We start from the raw sequence: 16,740 nt of genomic DNA, 5'->3' as shown, positions 1-16,740 counted from the left end.
ACAGCCAGCAATTAGAACTTCAGTAGTAACTACCCCAGAGCCTCATTACCAATTCATTAAATCTGGTCTCTGAGGAATCATCAGGAGGAACCCGGAGGAGAGAGGGAACAGCGCTCTCCTGTTCAGCTGTGAACAAAGTTCTCCCATTCCCAAAACTTCTGATCATGCTCCATCCCTGAGCCTTTGTTTCCCATGCTGAAGACTACCAAAATATGAAATCTTTGAGACACCTACCAGCATGATCAGGAAGCACACAGAGACATGTTTCACAATCATAATGTACATGTTTTATTCCAAAGAGCAGCGTGTGCCAGCGGGAGCTTTTACACATTCAATTCAAACAGCAAAAAGGTTAAAATCCTCCATAATTTAAATACAACTCGGAAAAATAACATCCATTTATTTATCCTTGTAATAAAAGCTACAAAATGACTACAGATCTACGCACAGAAATAAAAAGATAGAAAAGTCAGTGGACTCCATCTGCTCCTCTTCTTCCTCTTCATCATGGCTGCACCACCATCAGGTGAACTTATACGTGGGCCTGTCAAGGAAAGTCACTGTGGTGGGGGGGGGGGGCTTTCTGAATGTGATGAACAGGTGTCAGAAGAATGTCTTCCTCCACAGTATCAAAACACAATCTGCCGTCAGAGAACACATTCAGACACATGGTGGATCAGCAGGGACGTGCAAACTAAATAAATCAAATGTCAATGGAAATCTCAACATGGACTAGTGCAATATCCAAATGCCACGAAGCGCAATATTCCTCACAGGTCGAATATGTGTAAATATCATTCTGCAGGAAGTACTGTGGAGCTGCAGCGACCCGGTTACAAATCATATTATGCTGACTCAATAACACATCTGTAGTTGGTACAGACCCTCCTCAATCCTTATAAGAATAATACATCAGTTTGTGTGTGTGTGTGTTTCAGGGCTGTAAAGGATATGAGTCGTAGTCCAGCTTCTGGGTGAGGACTCCGGTCAGGATGAACTCAGCGTTGTGGACGTCTGGAACAGAGACGGCAGAGACACAACATCACACACAGCGCTACCCCCCCTCACGCCATCACCAATGACAATGTGAGTGTGAGTGTGAGTGTGAGTGTGTGTGTGTGTGTGTGTGTGTGTGTGTGTGTGTGTGTGTGTGTGTGTGTGTTTGTGTGTATGAGAGAGTCTTACCAATGTTTTTCAAGAAGTACTCTCTACAGAGGTGCAGGTCATTGTCACAGGAGATCAAGATGATCTCTGGGAGGTTCTGAACAACACACCAACATAGAATTTGTGAATAAATAAAGTCCAATAATCTGCTATCAGAGCTCTTTATGAATAAAATGCTTATAACTATATTATTATATTCTACCTAACGTCAAAATGAAATGCATTATCAAGATTCCTTCATAACATCCCTAGCATCCAGTGGCTGTGTGTGAGCACCTTGTTCTGTTTGTGCTCCATGATCTTCCTGTAGGACGGCTGTTTGGCCAGCAGCTTCCCTCCTGCACTCTCCAGGATGGGTTTCATGGTGCTGAGGCTGGGGCACATCCCAGGGGTGAGGTAGAAATACTTCCCCTGCACCTCCATCAGACCGACAGACAGACAGACAGTGGAGGACAGGGGCACACTCATTAGAACCAATCCATGCCCACCTATCAGCGCTTCCCGCTGTATTTAAACTATGGAGTAACCAGAGCAACGGCAGGCCTTACTCACCTTGAAAAGTGGTGCATTGTGGGCCCTCTTCAGTGAGTCTTCAAGACTGAAGCCAAACAACACCTCCGCCTCTGCATCCCTCAGAATGTAGCTCTGCTCATCTAACACACACAAACACGCACAGTTCAATTTCACACATCCTAATTCCTTTCAGTAGGCAAACAGAGGAGGATGCTTAAAACTAAAAACATACCCAAAAACTTCTGGCTCCTCCAGCTCTCTTCCAGCCACTCGGGGCTGATGATGTGCTTCACCACAGACATGGCGGTGAGGAACTTGACGGTGCGAGTCACCTTACAGGCCACCAGGTGAGAGACCTTCTGACTGCCGTCTACTACCTCCCCCCCTAAAGCATGTAACCTCTGCAGGGGGAGAGAGGACACACACCAGTAAACACAGAGAGCAGTTAGCAGCAGGAGACAGAGGAACTAATGAACGTTTGAACAAACGTTTATTTGTTCAACAGGATAATCTCCACATATTAACACCACTCTATGATGTTTGAAGTAAAAAGCTAACGTTAGGCTATAAAGGAACTACAGAAGGGTCACATGACCTCACGTCGCCACCGCTAAGCTAGAGGACGCCAATGTTGGACGTGATGAGGTTTAGTCATCTAATTTTGACACTTGTTAGCAACCTCCTGGTTTGTAAATCCACCAGTGGGGTATTTACTGAATTTCATGTGGTAGAACAAAACGTTAAAACTTCTTCAGCTTCTGTTAACCTCAGAACTCAGAAAAAGATAAAAATAAACACAGATTCAGAAAACCATTGGCCTACAGACCAGTGGACAGGAAGAGAGGAAAGGCCTTTTCTGAGGATTTCTGCACCACTCTTTACCAAGTTATTATAATGATATGATGAAGCTGAAACGTTTCTATAGACATTAAATAAGCCGTGAAACGTGTACAGCATCAATTTACAAAGACAACCTTTTATTTTAATTTCATACAGATCAGCAAAAATTGATAAATGATGGGTACATTTATTGAATTAAGTTAATAATATCTTATGTATAATTGACCTGTTCTGCCTAATTCCCATGTATTATATCATGAATAGTTCTTAAACAGTGAAAGCATGATCCTACCACCAGGCTGTTTCCACTGAGCTCCCTCTTCCTATGGGCTCTACTACAGCTACACCTGATTTTAGGGTTAGGGTACAGTTTGTTTCATGAAACCATTGAGTTGATACTTTTACATGACTTGTGACTGAATAACCCCATATTATTTTGTTATAAAATTGCACCTAAATATTTCTATTTTTATAAAACAAGTCTCAATTGACAGCAGGAGTACATGTGTAGATCAGAGAAATCGCTGGATTCTCATTGGTTGAGGCTCATTCTGTAACAGCTGGGTGAACTGTGTCTCTGCTGAGCACAACGTCTGACTGATCTAGCTGGCTAGTGCTGCCACCCAGTGGAAACTCAGACAAACGTTTTCCTCACCTCTTACACGTGACCTACAACACACTCCGGATGTTGAACACCAGACTGTAGGGTCAGCATCCTGTCTTCAAACAGCTGTGTGAAGTCTCATGCTTATTTATATGTGTATGTGTGTGTGTGTGTGTGTGTGTGTGTGTGTGTGTGTGTGTGTGTGTGTGTGTGTGTGTGTGTGTGTGTGTGTGTCTCTCTCTCTGGTTTTATAGGGCTGTGCTGTAATGACCCTGATTTTCCCGACTTCCTGAATTATCACTGTGTGATTCATCAGCAGGCTTTGGTTGGGAAGGTCGGGGACTTTTATCATGTAATGACTCTGGTGGTCAAACTGATAAAGTCGATTCGAGCAAAGGCGCTTCAATATCGCTTATTCAAGGCGTTATTAGATTAACACGATGCCGCTTACGGAGATATACTTCTCCATGCTGATGTTCGGTGGTTGAGTCGCGGAAAAGTGATGCAGCGATTTATTGACTTGCTGCCTGAGATCAAGACTTATCTGTCAACAAGGAATGAGGAGCACAAGGAATTGTCAGATGATGCATGGCTTCTGGACCTGGGGTTTCTGACAGACATAACAGCAAAACTGAACGCATTCAACAATGAGCTCCACGGAAAAGACCGACATCTTCCACAAATGATAAGCGCAGTGAATGCGTTCAAGGCCAAGCTCGGTGTTTGGAACACACAATCTAAAAGAACAGGAGGCTGACACACTTTCCCAACCTGGAGAAAATGTCACAGGTCATCGAAGAAATTGATGCTTTTAAACCTGAGCAATACTTCCCTCATCTGGACAAAGGGGCAAAAGAGTTCAATCGACGTTTTGGTGAGTTAGACGTCATGGAAGATATTGCTGCATTCATTTCAAACCCATTCCTGCCCATTGATATAGAACAGGTAGCATATCAATTTCATCACGTTTTTGCTTTGCCAAGTGGAGTTGACATGGAGATAGGTGATTTGCAAAATGACAGCGCTGAAAGCCAGATCAAGGGACAGTGACTTTTGGGGACTTGTCAGCAGAGAGAAGTTTCCTCTTCTCACTGCATGTGGACCAAGAGTGAGTGCTTACTTTGGATCCACTTACCTCTGTGAAATGGCGTTTTCTCAGATGAAAATATACTCAGTTTAACTGCACTGACTGAGAATTCTGTTAGCACACATTAGAGTTCTACTTTCTAAAATGTTAGTGGTAAATGTAGTAACTTGCATGAAGCTTCAGTGGATAAGCATATCAGTTAACAATGTCACTTAATATGATCTGCTCATTGCAAGATATGTTGATTTTTTTCTTTGTTGTTGTGAACATAATAATAGACTCAAATACACATGGGAAATAAGCCTTGCCTTTATCTTTTGGGTTGGAATGAAATTAAATAATGAATCTGAGAATTGAAGATATTATGAAAACAAAACTAAGTTAGTTACAGTGTGTTCTTGGTTGCATCAAATTGAAAGTTGAACCAAAGAATTCCATGTAAGTCAAATACAATTAGCCTAAATAAAAGGCCTCAAATTGGAAGTACAGTCTGGGCTGTTTTTTTCTCTTAGGTAGATCTTGCATTTCACCAAGACCGAGGTCAGGGATCTTGGGCTTAAAAAGGTTGGTGACCACTGGTATATAGTCTCACAGAGTTCTACACGGTGTGTGTGTGTGTGTGTGTGTGTGTGTGTGTGTGTGTGTGTGTGTGTGTGTGTGTGTGTGTGTGTGTGTGTGTGTGTGTGTGTGTGTGTGTGTGTGTGTGTGTGTGTGTGTGTGTGTGTCCAGCAGACCTTACCTTTGTGTACTGCTGCACTTGTGCCGGCTCAAAGCCTGTGAACATGACTCGGGGAGTGGACTCTAGAGGAAGCTTCTTATTGGGCGACTGTATGTCCTCCAGCCTGCACACACACCATTGGACTTTTAGCCACAATATAACACATCGTAGTACGATAAACTGCAAAGCTCCAACTGTGTGTGTGTGTGTATGTGTGTGTGTGTGTGTGTGTGTGTGTGTGTGTGTGTGTGTGTGTGTGTGTGTGTGTGTGTGTGTGTGTGTGTGTGTGTGTGTGTGTGTGTGTGTGTGTGTGTGTGTGTGAGATGCAGACTGAACTGACCTGGCCTTCTTGTTGGCGGGCTGGCTGCTGGAGTCGCTCATCTTCTGCTTGTGGAGCAGCTGCAGGCTCTACACAAGCACACATCAGGATAAAGACACACTCAGAGGAGCAAACACGCACACATGTACAAACAAGCAGTGCAGCATCTACCCTTCAATGTTTGCTCATTTCTGTGCTGACATCTTTTACGTTGAGATAAATGTGAAAAACTACAGAGTTGGGATGCATGATTGAAAAAAAGATGTTTAGAATAACAGTAACAGTAGCTTAATGCAGACTGGGGCAGCCTATCCCTTTAAGAGAAGGGGGGGGGGATACGTGTGTGGCGCGCACGTGTAAAGCGAGCAAGAGAAAGGTTGAGTGAGCGTATTACGTTTCTAGAAGTTAAGGGGAGTAGCAGCAGTATAACAAAGTCACAAACATAAACGACGGCCTCCCAACAACATTGAATGATGGATTTCATTTACCGATCCAGCAGGCGCCCGCTACATTGTGGGAGAATTAAAACTGTGACTGTTGGTCTGCCGTAACTTTAAAGTCATTCATGGGAGGGGGCAGACCCACAAAGTTACGGCAGACCCACAGTCACAGTTTTAATCTTTCAAACTGATGGCCTGACTTCAGATCTTGTCCGTCAAATTTAAAAACAGCGGCGCTGACGCGATCGGCGCATGTCACCTTATTTACAGATGTGCCGATGGTGGTAAATAGGGCTGACATCGGCCAATGTATCGGTGCATCCCTACTACAGAGCATTGCATCACATCAGAGAAGAATTCAATAGTGTTAAACACTAATGATAGACTTGCATTCAATATAGGGTCAATCATTACAGTAGCATTCAAAAAACAATCATTCTAAAGTTGTTGAACTATTCCAAAACCCCAGCCCCCCTGTAAGCTGCTCCTGTGGATGAATGTGCAGCAACAAGGCAAACACAAAGGGTCATTTCCTCAGACTCACCGCCACAGCCTCAGGAGACACTTTGATCGGTGCTCTCCAGGAGCCTGCAGAGGGAAACACAGAGGTCAATGCAGATCAGAATCTTTCCTTGGATAGAATACTCACAAAATACACACATTTTACTGCAAGGGCTAATCTACAATGAGCAGTGCTGTTTAGGGCTGCACAATTAATCGAATTGTAATCACAATCACGATTTTGGCTTCCCACGATCAAAATCGTGTGATCGAGCGATATTTTAAATGTGTCATTCTGTTCATAGAACACTCAGTACCAACGTTTTTTTCCAAAGCCAATCTAGCGCTTCGAGTGAGTGATGGAGAAAACAAGCCTCCTCTACACTAGTACGGCCCCGTTTCAGTTTTCAAACCCCCGGGCTGCTGATTAGTGTGGACAGGCCGAAACGCAGACTTTTGGAAACGCTGACGTAGGCACCCGTGAGCGCTTTCTGATTGGGTCTTATCGATCACAAGTATCCTTCTCTGATTCGTTCAGAGAATACGCTCCTACCACGTGACCCTTTCTTACCCGGAAAGATTCAAATCAGCTGGTATCGGGTCAGATCAGCCTTGACTACCAGCGGTAAACATGGGTAATGAAGTAAAAGCGCTGTTTACATTGTTGTCTTTGGTAGCAGTTGTTGTGCAGGTAAATTCTGCATTTTATAATGCTGCAACTGCAACTGGCACGCGCATGCCCAGTATACGTGAATTGTCACGTGATATTCGATACAAATAATCGTGATAATTAATCATGATCTCAATATTGATTAAAATAATCGTGATTATCATTTTGGCCATAATCTTGCAGCCCTAGTGCTGTTATTAGTGGTAAAGGAACACACTCCAACAGAGAGTTTGTGTGATAACTGCCTCGCTTATTTTAAAATGTCCCAGGTATCATCTTTAAGGAGTGTGAAATAAGGCCTGCAGGATTTGTGAAGACAATATTTATTTGCTACATGATTCACGTTATTGGAAGAATGAATCATTGTAAGATTATTATTCTCATTAAGATTGAGGAGGGTCTGTAGCAAATACAGATGTCTTATTTAGTCAGCAGGATATGATTTGTATCCGGATAACAGCAGCTCCACCATACTTCCAGCAGAATGATATTTACACAAATTCTACCTGTGCGGAATATTGTGCTTCCTGGTATTTTGATATTGTACTAGTCCATGTTGAGATTTACAGCCATAGTGTGAACCTTTCTGTGTCTCACAAATTTGATTTAGATTTAAGGGGTCAATAGTGTCTCTTGATTCAAAATGATTCCGCCCCTGCTGTGTGCTCATAAATACGTTGAGGCATTCAGTATCTCACAAAAGTGAGTACACCCCTCACATTTTTGTAAATATGTTATTATATCTTTTCATGGGACAACACTGAAGATATGACACTCTGATACAACGTAAAGTAGTCAGTGTACAGCCTTTATAACAGTGTAAGTTTGCTGTGCCCTCAAAATAACTCAACACACAGCCATTAATGTCTAAACCGCTGGCAACAAAATTGAGCACACCCCTAAGTGAAAATGGCCAAATTGTGCCCAATTAGCCATTTTCCCTCCCCGGTGTCAAATCACTCGTTAGTGTTACAAGTTCTCAGGTGGGAATGGGGAGCAGGTATGTTACATTTGGTGTTATGGCCCTCACACTCTCTCATACTGGTCACTGGAAGTTCAACATGGCACATCATGGCAAAGAACTCTCTGAGGATCTGAAAAAAATAACTGTTGCTTTACATAAAGATGGCCTAGGCCAGGGGTGCCCAACCTTTTTTGAACCAAGTTCTACTTTTAAAGTTGATAGTGTGTTGAGATCTACCAAGCCACATCGAAAGCCATAGCGTAGCCACAATTAATTGTGCACCTACAGTGGGGCAAAAAAGTATTTAGTCAGCCACCAATTGTGCAAGTTCTCCCATTTAAAAAGATGAGAGAGGCCTGTAATTTTTATCATAGGTACACTTCAACTATGAGAGACAGAATGAGAAAAAAAATCCAGGAAATCACATTGTAGGATTTTTAATGAATTAATTGGTAAATTCCTCGGTAAAATAAGTATTTGGTCACCTACAAACAAGCAAGATTTCTGGCTCTCACAGACCTGTAACTTCTTCTTTAAGAGGCTCCTCTGTCCTCCACTCGTTACCTGTATTAATGGCACCTTTTTGAACTCGTTATCAGTATAAAAGACACCTGTCCACAACCTCAAACAGTCATACTCCAAACTCCACTATGGCCAAGACCAAAGAGCTGTCAAAGGAGACCAGAGACAAAATTGTAGACCTGCACCAGGCTGGGAAAACTGAATCTGCAATAGGTAAGCAGCTTGGTGTGAAGAAATCAACTGTGGGAGCAATTATTAGAAAATGGAAGACATACAAGACCACTGCTAATATCCCTCGATCTGGGCTCCACGCAAGATCTCCCCCCGTGGGGTCAAAATGATCACAAGAACGGTGAGCAAAAATCCCAGAACCACACGGAGGGACCTAGTGAATGACCTGCAGAGAGCTGGGACCAAAGTAACAGAGGCTACCATCAGTAACACACTACGCCGCCAGGGACTTAAATCCTGCAGTTCCAGACGTGTCCCCCTGCTTAAGCCAGTACATGTCCAGGCCCGTCTGAAGTTTGCTAGAGGGCATTTGGATGATCCAGAAGAGGATTGGGAGAATGTCATATGGTCAAATGAAACCAAAATATAACTTTTTGGTAAAAACTCAACTCGTCGTGTTTGGAGGAGAAAGAATGCAGAGTTGCATCCAAAGAACACCATACCTACTGTGAAGCATGGGGGTGGAAACATCATGCTTTGGGGCTGTTTTTCTGCAAAGGGACCAGGACGACTGATCCGTGTAAAGGAAAGAATGAATGGGGCCATGTATCGTGAGATTTTGAGTGAAAACCTCCTTCCATCAGCAAGGGCACTGAAGATGAAGCGTGGCTGGGTCTTTCAGCATGACAATGATCCCAAACACACCGCCAGGGCAACGAAGGAGTGGCTTCGTAAGAAGCATTTCAAGGTCCTGGAGTGGCCTAGCCAGTCTCCAGATCTCAACCCCATAGAAAATCTTTGGAGGGAGTTGAAAGTCCGTGTTGCCCAGCGACAGCCCCAAAACATCACTGCTTTAGAGGAGATCTGCATGGAGGAATGGGCCAAAATACCAGCAACAGTGTGTGAAGACTTACAGAAAACGTTTCACCTCTGTCATTGCCAACAAAGGGTATATAACAAAGTATTGAGATGAACTTTTGTTATTGACCAAATACTTATTTTCCACAATAATTTGAAATAAATTCATTAAAAATCCTACAATGTGATTTTCTGGATTTGTTTTTCTCATTTTGTCTCTCATAGTTGAGGTATACCTATGATAAAAATGACAGGCCTCTCTCATCTTTTTAAATGGGAGAACTTGCACAATTGGTGGCTGACTAAATACTTTTTTGCCCCACTGTATATAATACCATTTTCTGACACAAAGATCCAGTTTTAACAATAATAATACATTTATTGAAGTAAATGTACGCTGTGCAAAGAATAAGCACAAGTAGGCCTAGGACTGGCCCGTAACAACACAACAACATACAACCTAATTAATACAATGCCTAATTCAAGCTGGAAAAGTGGTTCTCTACCTTAGTGGGACTTCTGGCACTGAGAGGAGGAAGCTAGTCTCTCATAGTCCGGACAGTAGGAGCTGAGTGCCAGCCGTAAGCAGGCCACAAGGTGGTCATCAGTCATGGTGGATCTGTATTTTGACTTAATGATTTTCATATGTGAAAACACAGACTCACACAAATATGTTGATCCAAAAAGTGCAGTCAAATTCTTTGCAGTTTGTCTGAAGTTGGGGTACTTCTCTTTCTGCATTAGATTCCAGAATTGGACATTTGAGTCAGGTGTAGCTCTTGATTTGAGCTCAATGTCATTATTTAGTGTGAGGATCTCATTCTCAATAGCACCACTATCCAGGTTGAAGAGTGATGCCACTTTGGATGTTATACAATCCACATCTATATTTTCCCCAAATGGAAAACTGAGAAAACTGACAACAGGCTCAATGGATGCAAAGTCAGTAAAGCGCCTGTCAAATTCTGACAAGATGCTTTGCACTTGATCATCATAACGTGCACTCTCAAGCTCCGCACAGTCTTTGCCCTGACGCTTAAGTTCTGTGAACCTGAAAAATATCTGTGCCTCTTGTGTGCCCTTTCAAAGGCAAAATGGTCAGCAGCTCTTCTTTTACACTCATATTGTTGTAAACCATTCTAATGAACACACATAGCTGAGCCACATCCACAGCATCAGTGGATTCATCGAATTGCAGAGAAAAACACTCACATGTGTCAATATCATTCCTCAATTGCTGTTCAACATCCTCCGCCATTCCCTCGCATCGCCGTGTCACAGAATTTCTTGATAGCTGCACATCCTGAATAGCAGACACAATCTCCTTTCCATTTTTAAGATCGTCAAAAAGCGCATCTGCGGCTTCCATGAACGCTTCTTTCTCAATCTCACCATCGTTGAAAGATTTCTTTCTTTTTGCAAGAACACGACAGACACGATAAGAAGCTATGGTTGCAGCCTTACTCGTGTTATTGGGCCTGGTAAAATGTACTGTTGTGCTGCTAGCTGACTTTTCAATTCCTTGACTTTTCGGGCGCGCAGTGGAGATTTAGCTGGGAAGTTTGTATCATAGCTCTTGTGGACCGTCTTGAAATGCCGCTCCAAATTCCCTTTCTTTGCCACATTTGCATTGCAGATAACACAGATGGACTTGGCATTCGAATACACGAAAAAATAATCCTCCTCCCACTCTGAATGAAAATGATGAGTTTTAGATTTTTTAGCTTCTGCTGCCATGGTAGTATCCACTGGCTCTAGTCAAGCTTCTCGCGCCCTTCCGAGTCCTTAGTTAGAACCTAGCAACCATACCATGCGCACGCAGATAGAAAGAAGTGCGTGAGATTTTTTCTTTGATTATGCCTGATCTACCTTACTATAGTTGTACAAATCTACACGCTGCCTGACGCGATCAGCAGTTCATTGTGCCTATTTAAGATGTTTTAAGTTGGAAGTTTTAATGTAGGCCTATTTTACACAACAGTAGGAGGATAGCCTACACACAACATTTTCTCGCGATCGACTGGAACTCAGCCCGCGATCGACTGGTGGACCGCGATCGACTGGTTGGGCACCCCTGGCCTAGGCTATAAGAAGACTGCCAACACCCTGAAACTGAGCTGCAGCACGGTGGCCAAGACCATACAGCAGGACAGGTTCCACTCAGAACAGGCCTAGCCATGGTCGACCAAAGAAGTTGAGTGCTCGTGCTCAGCGTCATATCCAGAGGTTGTCTCTTGAAAATAGACGTATGACTGCTGCTAGCATTGCTGCAGAGGTTAAAGGGGTGGGGGTTCAGTCTGTCAGTGCTCAGACCATACGCCGCACACTGTATCAAATTGGTCTCCATGGCTGATGCACAAGAAAGCCCGCAAACAGTTTACTGAAGACAAGCAGACTACGGATATGGATTACTGGAACCATGTCCTGTGGTCTGATGAGACCAAGATAAACTTATTTGGTTCAGATGGTGTCAAGGGTGTGTCAGCAACCAGGTGAGGAGTACAAAGACAAGTGTGCAGTTAATGATGTCCCGATGTCCCAGGGACCAAAAGAAATCCTATTGGGACACAAATATATTTTGTCTGGGACTATTTCGGGACAGTGAAAAAGAAATTCAAAGTAGACTTCATAATGGATGTAAAGTCATTAAATATGAGTATGTTTTTCGGTTTTAATAAAAACGTGTGAATGTCGAAACTATAGAAGGTTTACGTTCTTGCGGCACCTCACGATAGGGCTGTCAAATCATAGAATGCATTCCACGTCATCCACTCTGCCGCTGACTGCTGCTAGACTCGCGCTAATGCAACGTTCATAGAGCCAGAGGATAGACCATCATCAACGACAGACAAAAAAAGAAGAAGAAAGAAATGCTGAGGTGGTTGAATAAACAGCCCCCTGATGCAAGCACCAATACCACCGACTCCCATAACGAAGACATCCCCAGTCCTGGTCATGATTCATCGTCTTCCACTGTGGTAAGTGAGTTGTTTTAAGTGTCAATGTCAGCAATAGCTAACGCTAGCAACTGAAGTGTGCCTTACAATGCATGCAAACGTCCTAAAATGCGGTCTCATGTTCTTTTGAAGTTTGTGAAAAGGATGTGAAATACAGTTGATCAGAATAAAAGGTGTAGCCTATCATTTTTGTAATTTGTTTGTCAGCCAGTCAGTGACTAGGCTAGAATCTTTAGCTGTAAAAACGTAAGGCATTTAGCTAACCATTCTTTTTTTAGTCCATGAGCCATGAGGGTTTTTTTTGGTCAACAACGTCAGTCAGATTGGGTGACGATTAGAAAGGGGTCGCAAGGTAATTTTAGTTTGTCAATCAACTCTGGTAAGAGAATAATGTGTCATGTTAAGAGAGAGTAATGTTCCAGTTGTTTTTGTGCCTAGATAGATAGAATCGATAGAATGGGAGGATGAAACCCTCTTTATTAGTCACATGCATGCACATAGCAGAGCACACACAGTGAAATTAGTCCTCTGCATTTAATCCATCCTAGTACTAGGAGCAGTGGGCAGCTATCGTGCAGCGCCCGGGGAGCAATGGGGAGGGGGGATTGGAGGTGTCCGGTGCCTTGCTCAAGGGCACCACAGCAGGGCCTAGGAGGTGAACTGGGACCTCTCCAAGTAGCAGTCCACTTTCCATATTTCAAGTCTGTTCGGGGACTTGAACCGGCAACCCTACGATTCCCAGTCCAAGCCCCTACTTACTGAGCCACTGCTGGACAAAATCACCTAGCTAATCACCCAGTAGATTTTGCCCGCCAAAGCAAGGCCACAATGTGCATTAGTGATGACACGTTCGCGAACAGGCAGTTTGATCAAACGTGTCTTTAACAAGAATGAACTGACCTGACCATTGTGCATGTCTGCATTTTTTGGGATCAGGGCTCCCCCAACAGGCCGACAAAAATCTGTGTATATCTGTTGAAACCAAAGGCTAAAATAATGCTGGAGAAAAATATCAAAATGACTAAGATTATAATGCTCATACAAATGTTGCATTTCATCACTTTTGTAATAACATTTCTTCTACAATTGATAATTTTTTTGTCTTCTACATTTATATTAAAACAAAACAGGGGTCTGGCTCAAAGACATCATCGGGGCTTTAAGACAAAGTTTTATACAACATTGTACCCTACTATGTTATGTAATGTTATATTATATTATTATAACATGAACACATGATTTGTCTTTACTAAATTCAGGAGCTGCAAGTGCCCAAGGACAGAGGAGGATATGAGGCGAAGAGGAAGTGGCTTCCTAAATGGAGGCAACAATACCTCTTTGCCGAGTTTGATCCAGCTGCCAAAATGATGTACTGCTCAACATGCAGATCCTTCCCAGCAAAGGCCAAAGACAGTTCTTTGTTCATCGGTGTAAGTGGCAACAATGTACGTGTGAGAACACTAAAAATGCACGTCCTTACATCTTCTCACAATGATTGTGAGAAGGCTCTCAGAGTACGGGAGAATCCTGAGAATGCACCTCTGCCAAGCTGTCTTCTAAGAATGGTTCAGGGTGTTAAAGAGAAATGAATCAAGCTATTTAACATAGCACACTATGTTGCAAAGGAGGAGGAACCATTCACAAAATTTCCCAAATTAGTGAATCTGCATTTCAAGAATGGCCTTAACTTGGGTATAACATACAAAAATGACCACGCTTGTCAGACATTCATAGACAACAAGCTAAAACCATGGACAAGTCTTTGGAAGAGAAGATAAAGGCTGCAAGATTTTTTTCTATAATGTCTGACTCTTCTGTTGATTGATCAGTGCAGGACCAGGAGATAATTTATGTCACCTATATTGAAAATGGTCTACCTGTCAACGTCATGTTGACTATGGTGACATTGGAGCATGCTAACAGCCAGGGCATCCTAGACGCCATAACGTCTGGACTTCACCAAGCTGGGTTTTCAGAAGATGACCTAAAGGCAAAGTTGGTTGGGTTCGGATGTGATGGGGCCTCTGTGATGATCGGGCATAGAAATTTGAGTTTCTGCCTGGCTGAAAGAGATGTTTGGATCGCTGGAGACCATCTGGTGTGTGGCTCATCGTCTTGAGCTGACCGCATTAGACAGCATGCAATCTTTTCCAGCTCTCACAGCACTGAAGCAAATTATCAACGGAATCTACAAACACTACCATACATCAGCCAAAACTAGCCGTGAGCTCAAGACTGTGGCAGAAGCCTTCAACATACATCTGGTCAAACCAGGGACTATAGATGGTACACGGTGGCTTCCGCGCACACTCCATGGTTTGTCAGCTCTTATCAGGAACTACCAAGCCATCCTTTTCCATTTGGAGAGCCACGCAAGTGACATGCATGATAGAGAAGCAAGTGACCTCATGAAGGGGCGGGCCAGCCACACTGTATAAGGACTTAAGCAATGAAAAACAGTCATTTTTGTTCATCTTCTTGACATTCTCAGTGAGCTGAAAGACCTAAGCCTTCTCTTTCAGAGGGATGGGGCCCTTTCCTGGAAACATGTACTCTGGTGTACAGCTCAACCGGAAACTGGTGGATGATGACAACCTCCACAAAGTGAAAGAAAAACTTATCAATGGCTTCTGTGACTACGTCACCACATGGTTTGGCAGCCTTGATGATGGTGTCTTTAAAGCTGCTCAATTCAAGAAGCGAAACAGGAGTGGCTTGACCTAAAGGTATTAGTGCAGCGACACTTCAGGCATCTTCAGTCTCAGGTGTTATGGCAGAGACTTTTGCAAGGTGCCATAGGGAGGCCTACAGATGATCGTAGAGATACTGCTTGTGTTCCCGAAGTCAACATCATGCTGTGAGAGAGGATTCTCCTGCATGAAAAGGATCAAGTCTGACTGGAGAGGATCACTCTCTAACAAAATGCTAAACTCCCTCCTCCGTATATCTCTGCATGGCCCTGAGGTTGAGGACCATAATGCAGAGCAGGCAGTTGAGGAGTGGCGGCAAAGTGGCCAGAGAACCCGACGACCCATGTTTAACGACACAGAGTAAATGTGAAGGGGGAGATTTGGTGGGGTGGTTGAATGAGTGAGACCAAGATGATTGAGATTCATGAATGATGATAGAAGAATAATTTATATTCCTATAGTACTACTGACTTGTGAGGATAACTTGTAATTACAACTGAAAACAGATACATTTATTAAACTGTATTATGGAACTTCTGGTTTTTGATTATCATTCATACCACTTGTATTGCCAGATAGAGGGTTCCGATCATAAAACACAGAGACCATACAGCCATCATATTGAATTGAAAAATATAAATCAGAATTCTTCAATGTTGACATGACAATGATAAATTAGTCTGGATATTGAGAAACAATAGAAACATGTCTTAAAACAACTCTCTTCCCTTCTACTCTAGGAGAGGCAACAGATCAGACTAATATTCATATGTTTAAAATAATAAGTATTTTAAACGTATTTGGTGGACCAGAGTCCATGGTGTAGGGGTGGGCGATATGAGGTAAAATTCATATCACGATATTTTTTGTCCAGACGATATCGATATTATATCACGATATATGAGGGGAAAAAAATCTGAATCACATTTGAATAGCCCTTCTTAGTTAAATGGCATTAGTTGAGGCAAAATATGTATTTTAACATCATAAATCGACTTGGCTTACTCCGCCGTAAACTCTCTCCCGACATTCCAAGTAAAGTTGAGGCAGGCATTTCTGGCTGAAGTACTTGCGGCTCGGGATCTTGTACCTTGGGTCCAGAGTTTGAAGTAACTTTTTGAAACCCACTTTCTCCACAGTTTGGATGGGTACCATGTCCTTCGCAATGTGATGGGTTATAGCCGCCGTGATGTCTCTCTATTTCTTGCTTGTCCGTTCATAGCGAGTACCGGCAGCGAAGGATGTTTGTAGTGATTGCTGAAGCGATTCGTGTGAGGATTAAATGACAAAAAAGTATCAAATTATATGTATTCCGCATAATTGGGGAGGCGACGATACAAATTTAAATTTGGGACACTGCTGGTTATATCCGGGACAATACAAATTAGAATTTGGGACAGTTGTGCGACACCAAGGAAAAAAGTTAATTTCGAGCCCTGTGCATGAGTGCTGCCGGCTGTGGGGAGCTACAGTTCATTGAGGGAACCATGAATGCCAACATGTACTGTGACATACTGAAGCAGATCATGATCCCCTCCCTTCGGAAACTGAGCCACAGGGCAGTATTCCAACATGATAATGACCCCAAACACACCTCCAAGATGACCACTGCCTTGCTAAAGAGACTGAGGGTAAAGGTGATGGACTGGCCAAGCATGTCTCCAGACCTAAACCCTATTGAGCATCTGTGGGGCATCCTCAAACGGAAGGTAGAGGAGCGCA

At 43.1% G+C, this 16,740-nt stretch overlaps 1 protein-coding gene across 2 annotated transcripts in view; it reads right to left on the bottom strand.

Moving 5' to 3' along the window:
* Positions 1–264: 264 nt before the first annotated feature.
* The window catches only part of paxip1 (PAX interacting (with transcription-activation domain) protein 1), a 29,295-nt gene continuing 12,819 nt past the window's right edge, over positions 265–16,740 (bottom strand). Inside the window, exons 15-23 of one of the 2 annotated variants that reach the window (XM_063886627.1) lie at positions 6,230–6,273; positions 5,267–5,334; positions 4,948–5,050; positions 1,910–2,078; positions 1,717–1,817; positions 1,441–1,575; positions 1,186–1,261; positions 955–1,014; positions 265–539 (exon numbers count right to left, since the gene is read on the bottom strand). In XM_063886627.1, coding sequence (XP_063742697.1) covers positions 523–539; positions 955–1,014; positions 1,186–1,261; positions 1,441–1,575; positions 1,717–1,817; positions 1,910–2,078; positions 4,948–5,050; positions 5,267–5,334; positions 6,230–6,273 — 773 coding nt within the window. In that variant the 3' untranslated portion in view covers positions 265–522. Of the gene's footprint in view, positions 1,015–1,185; positions 1,262–1,440; positions 1,576–1,716; positions 1,818–1,909; positions 2,079–4,947; positions 5,051–5,266; positions 5,335–6,229; positions 6,274–16,740 lie in introns of both variants that reach the window. The other variant, XM_063886626.1, reaches the window with a different exon arrangement.

This window comes from Eleginops maclovinus, chromosome 6 (assembly GCF_036324505.1).
Source record: "Eleginops maclovinus isolate JMC-PN-2008 ecotype Puerto Natales chromosome 6, JC_Emac_rtc_rv5, whole genome shotgun sequence".
Classification (NCBI taxonomy): Eukaryota; Metazoa; Chordata; class Actinopteri; order Perciformes; family Eleginopidae; genus Eleginops; species Eleginops maclovinus.
This window is presented reverse-complemented; position numbering and strand designations above follow the sequence as displayed.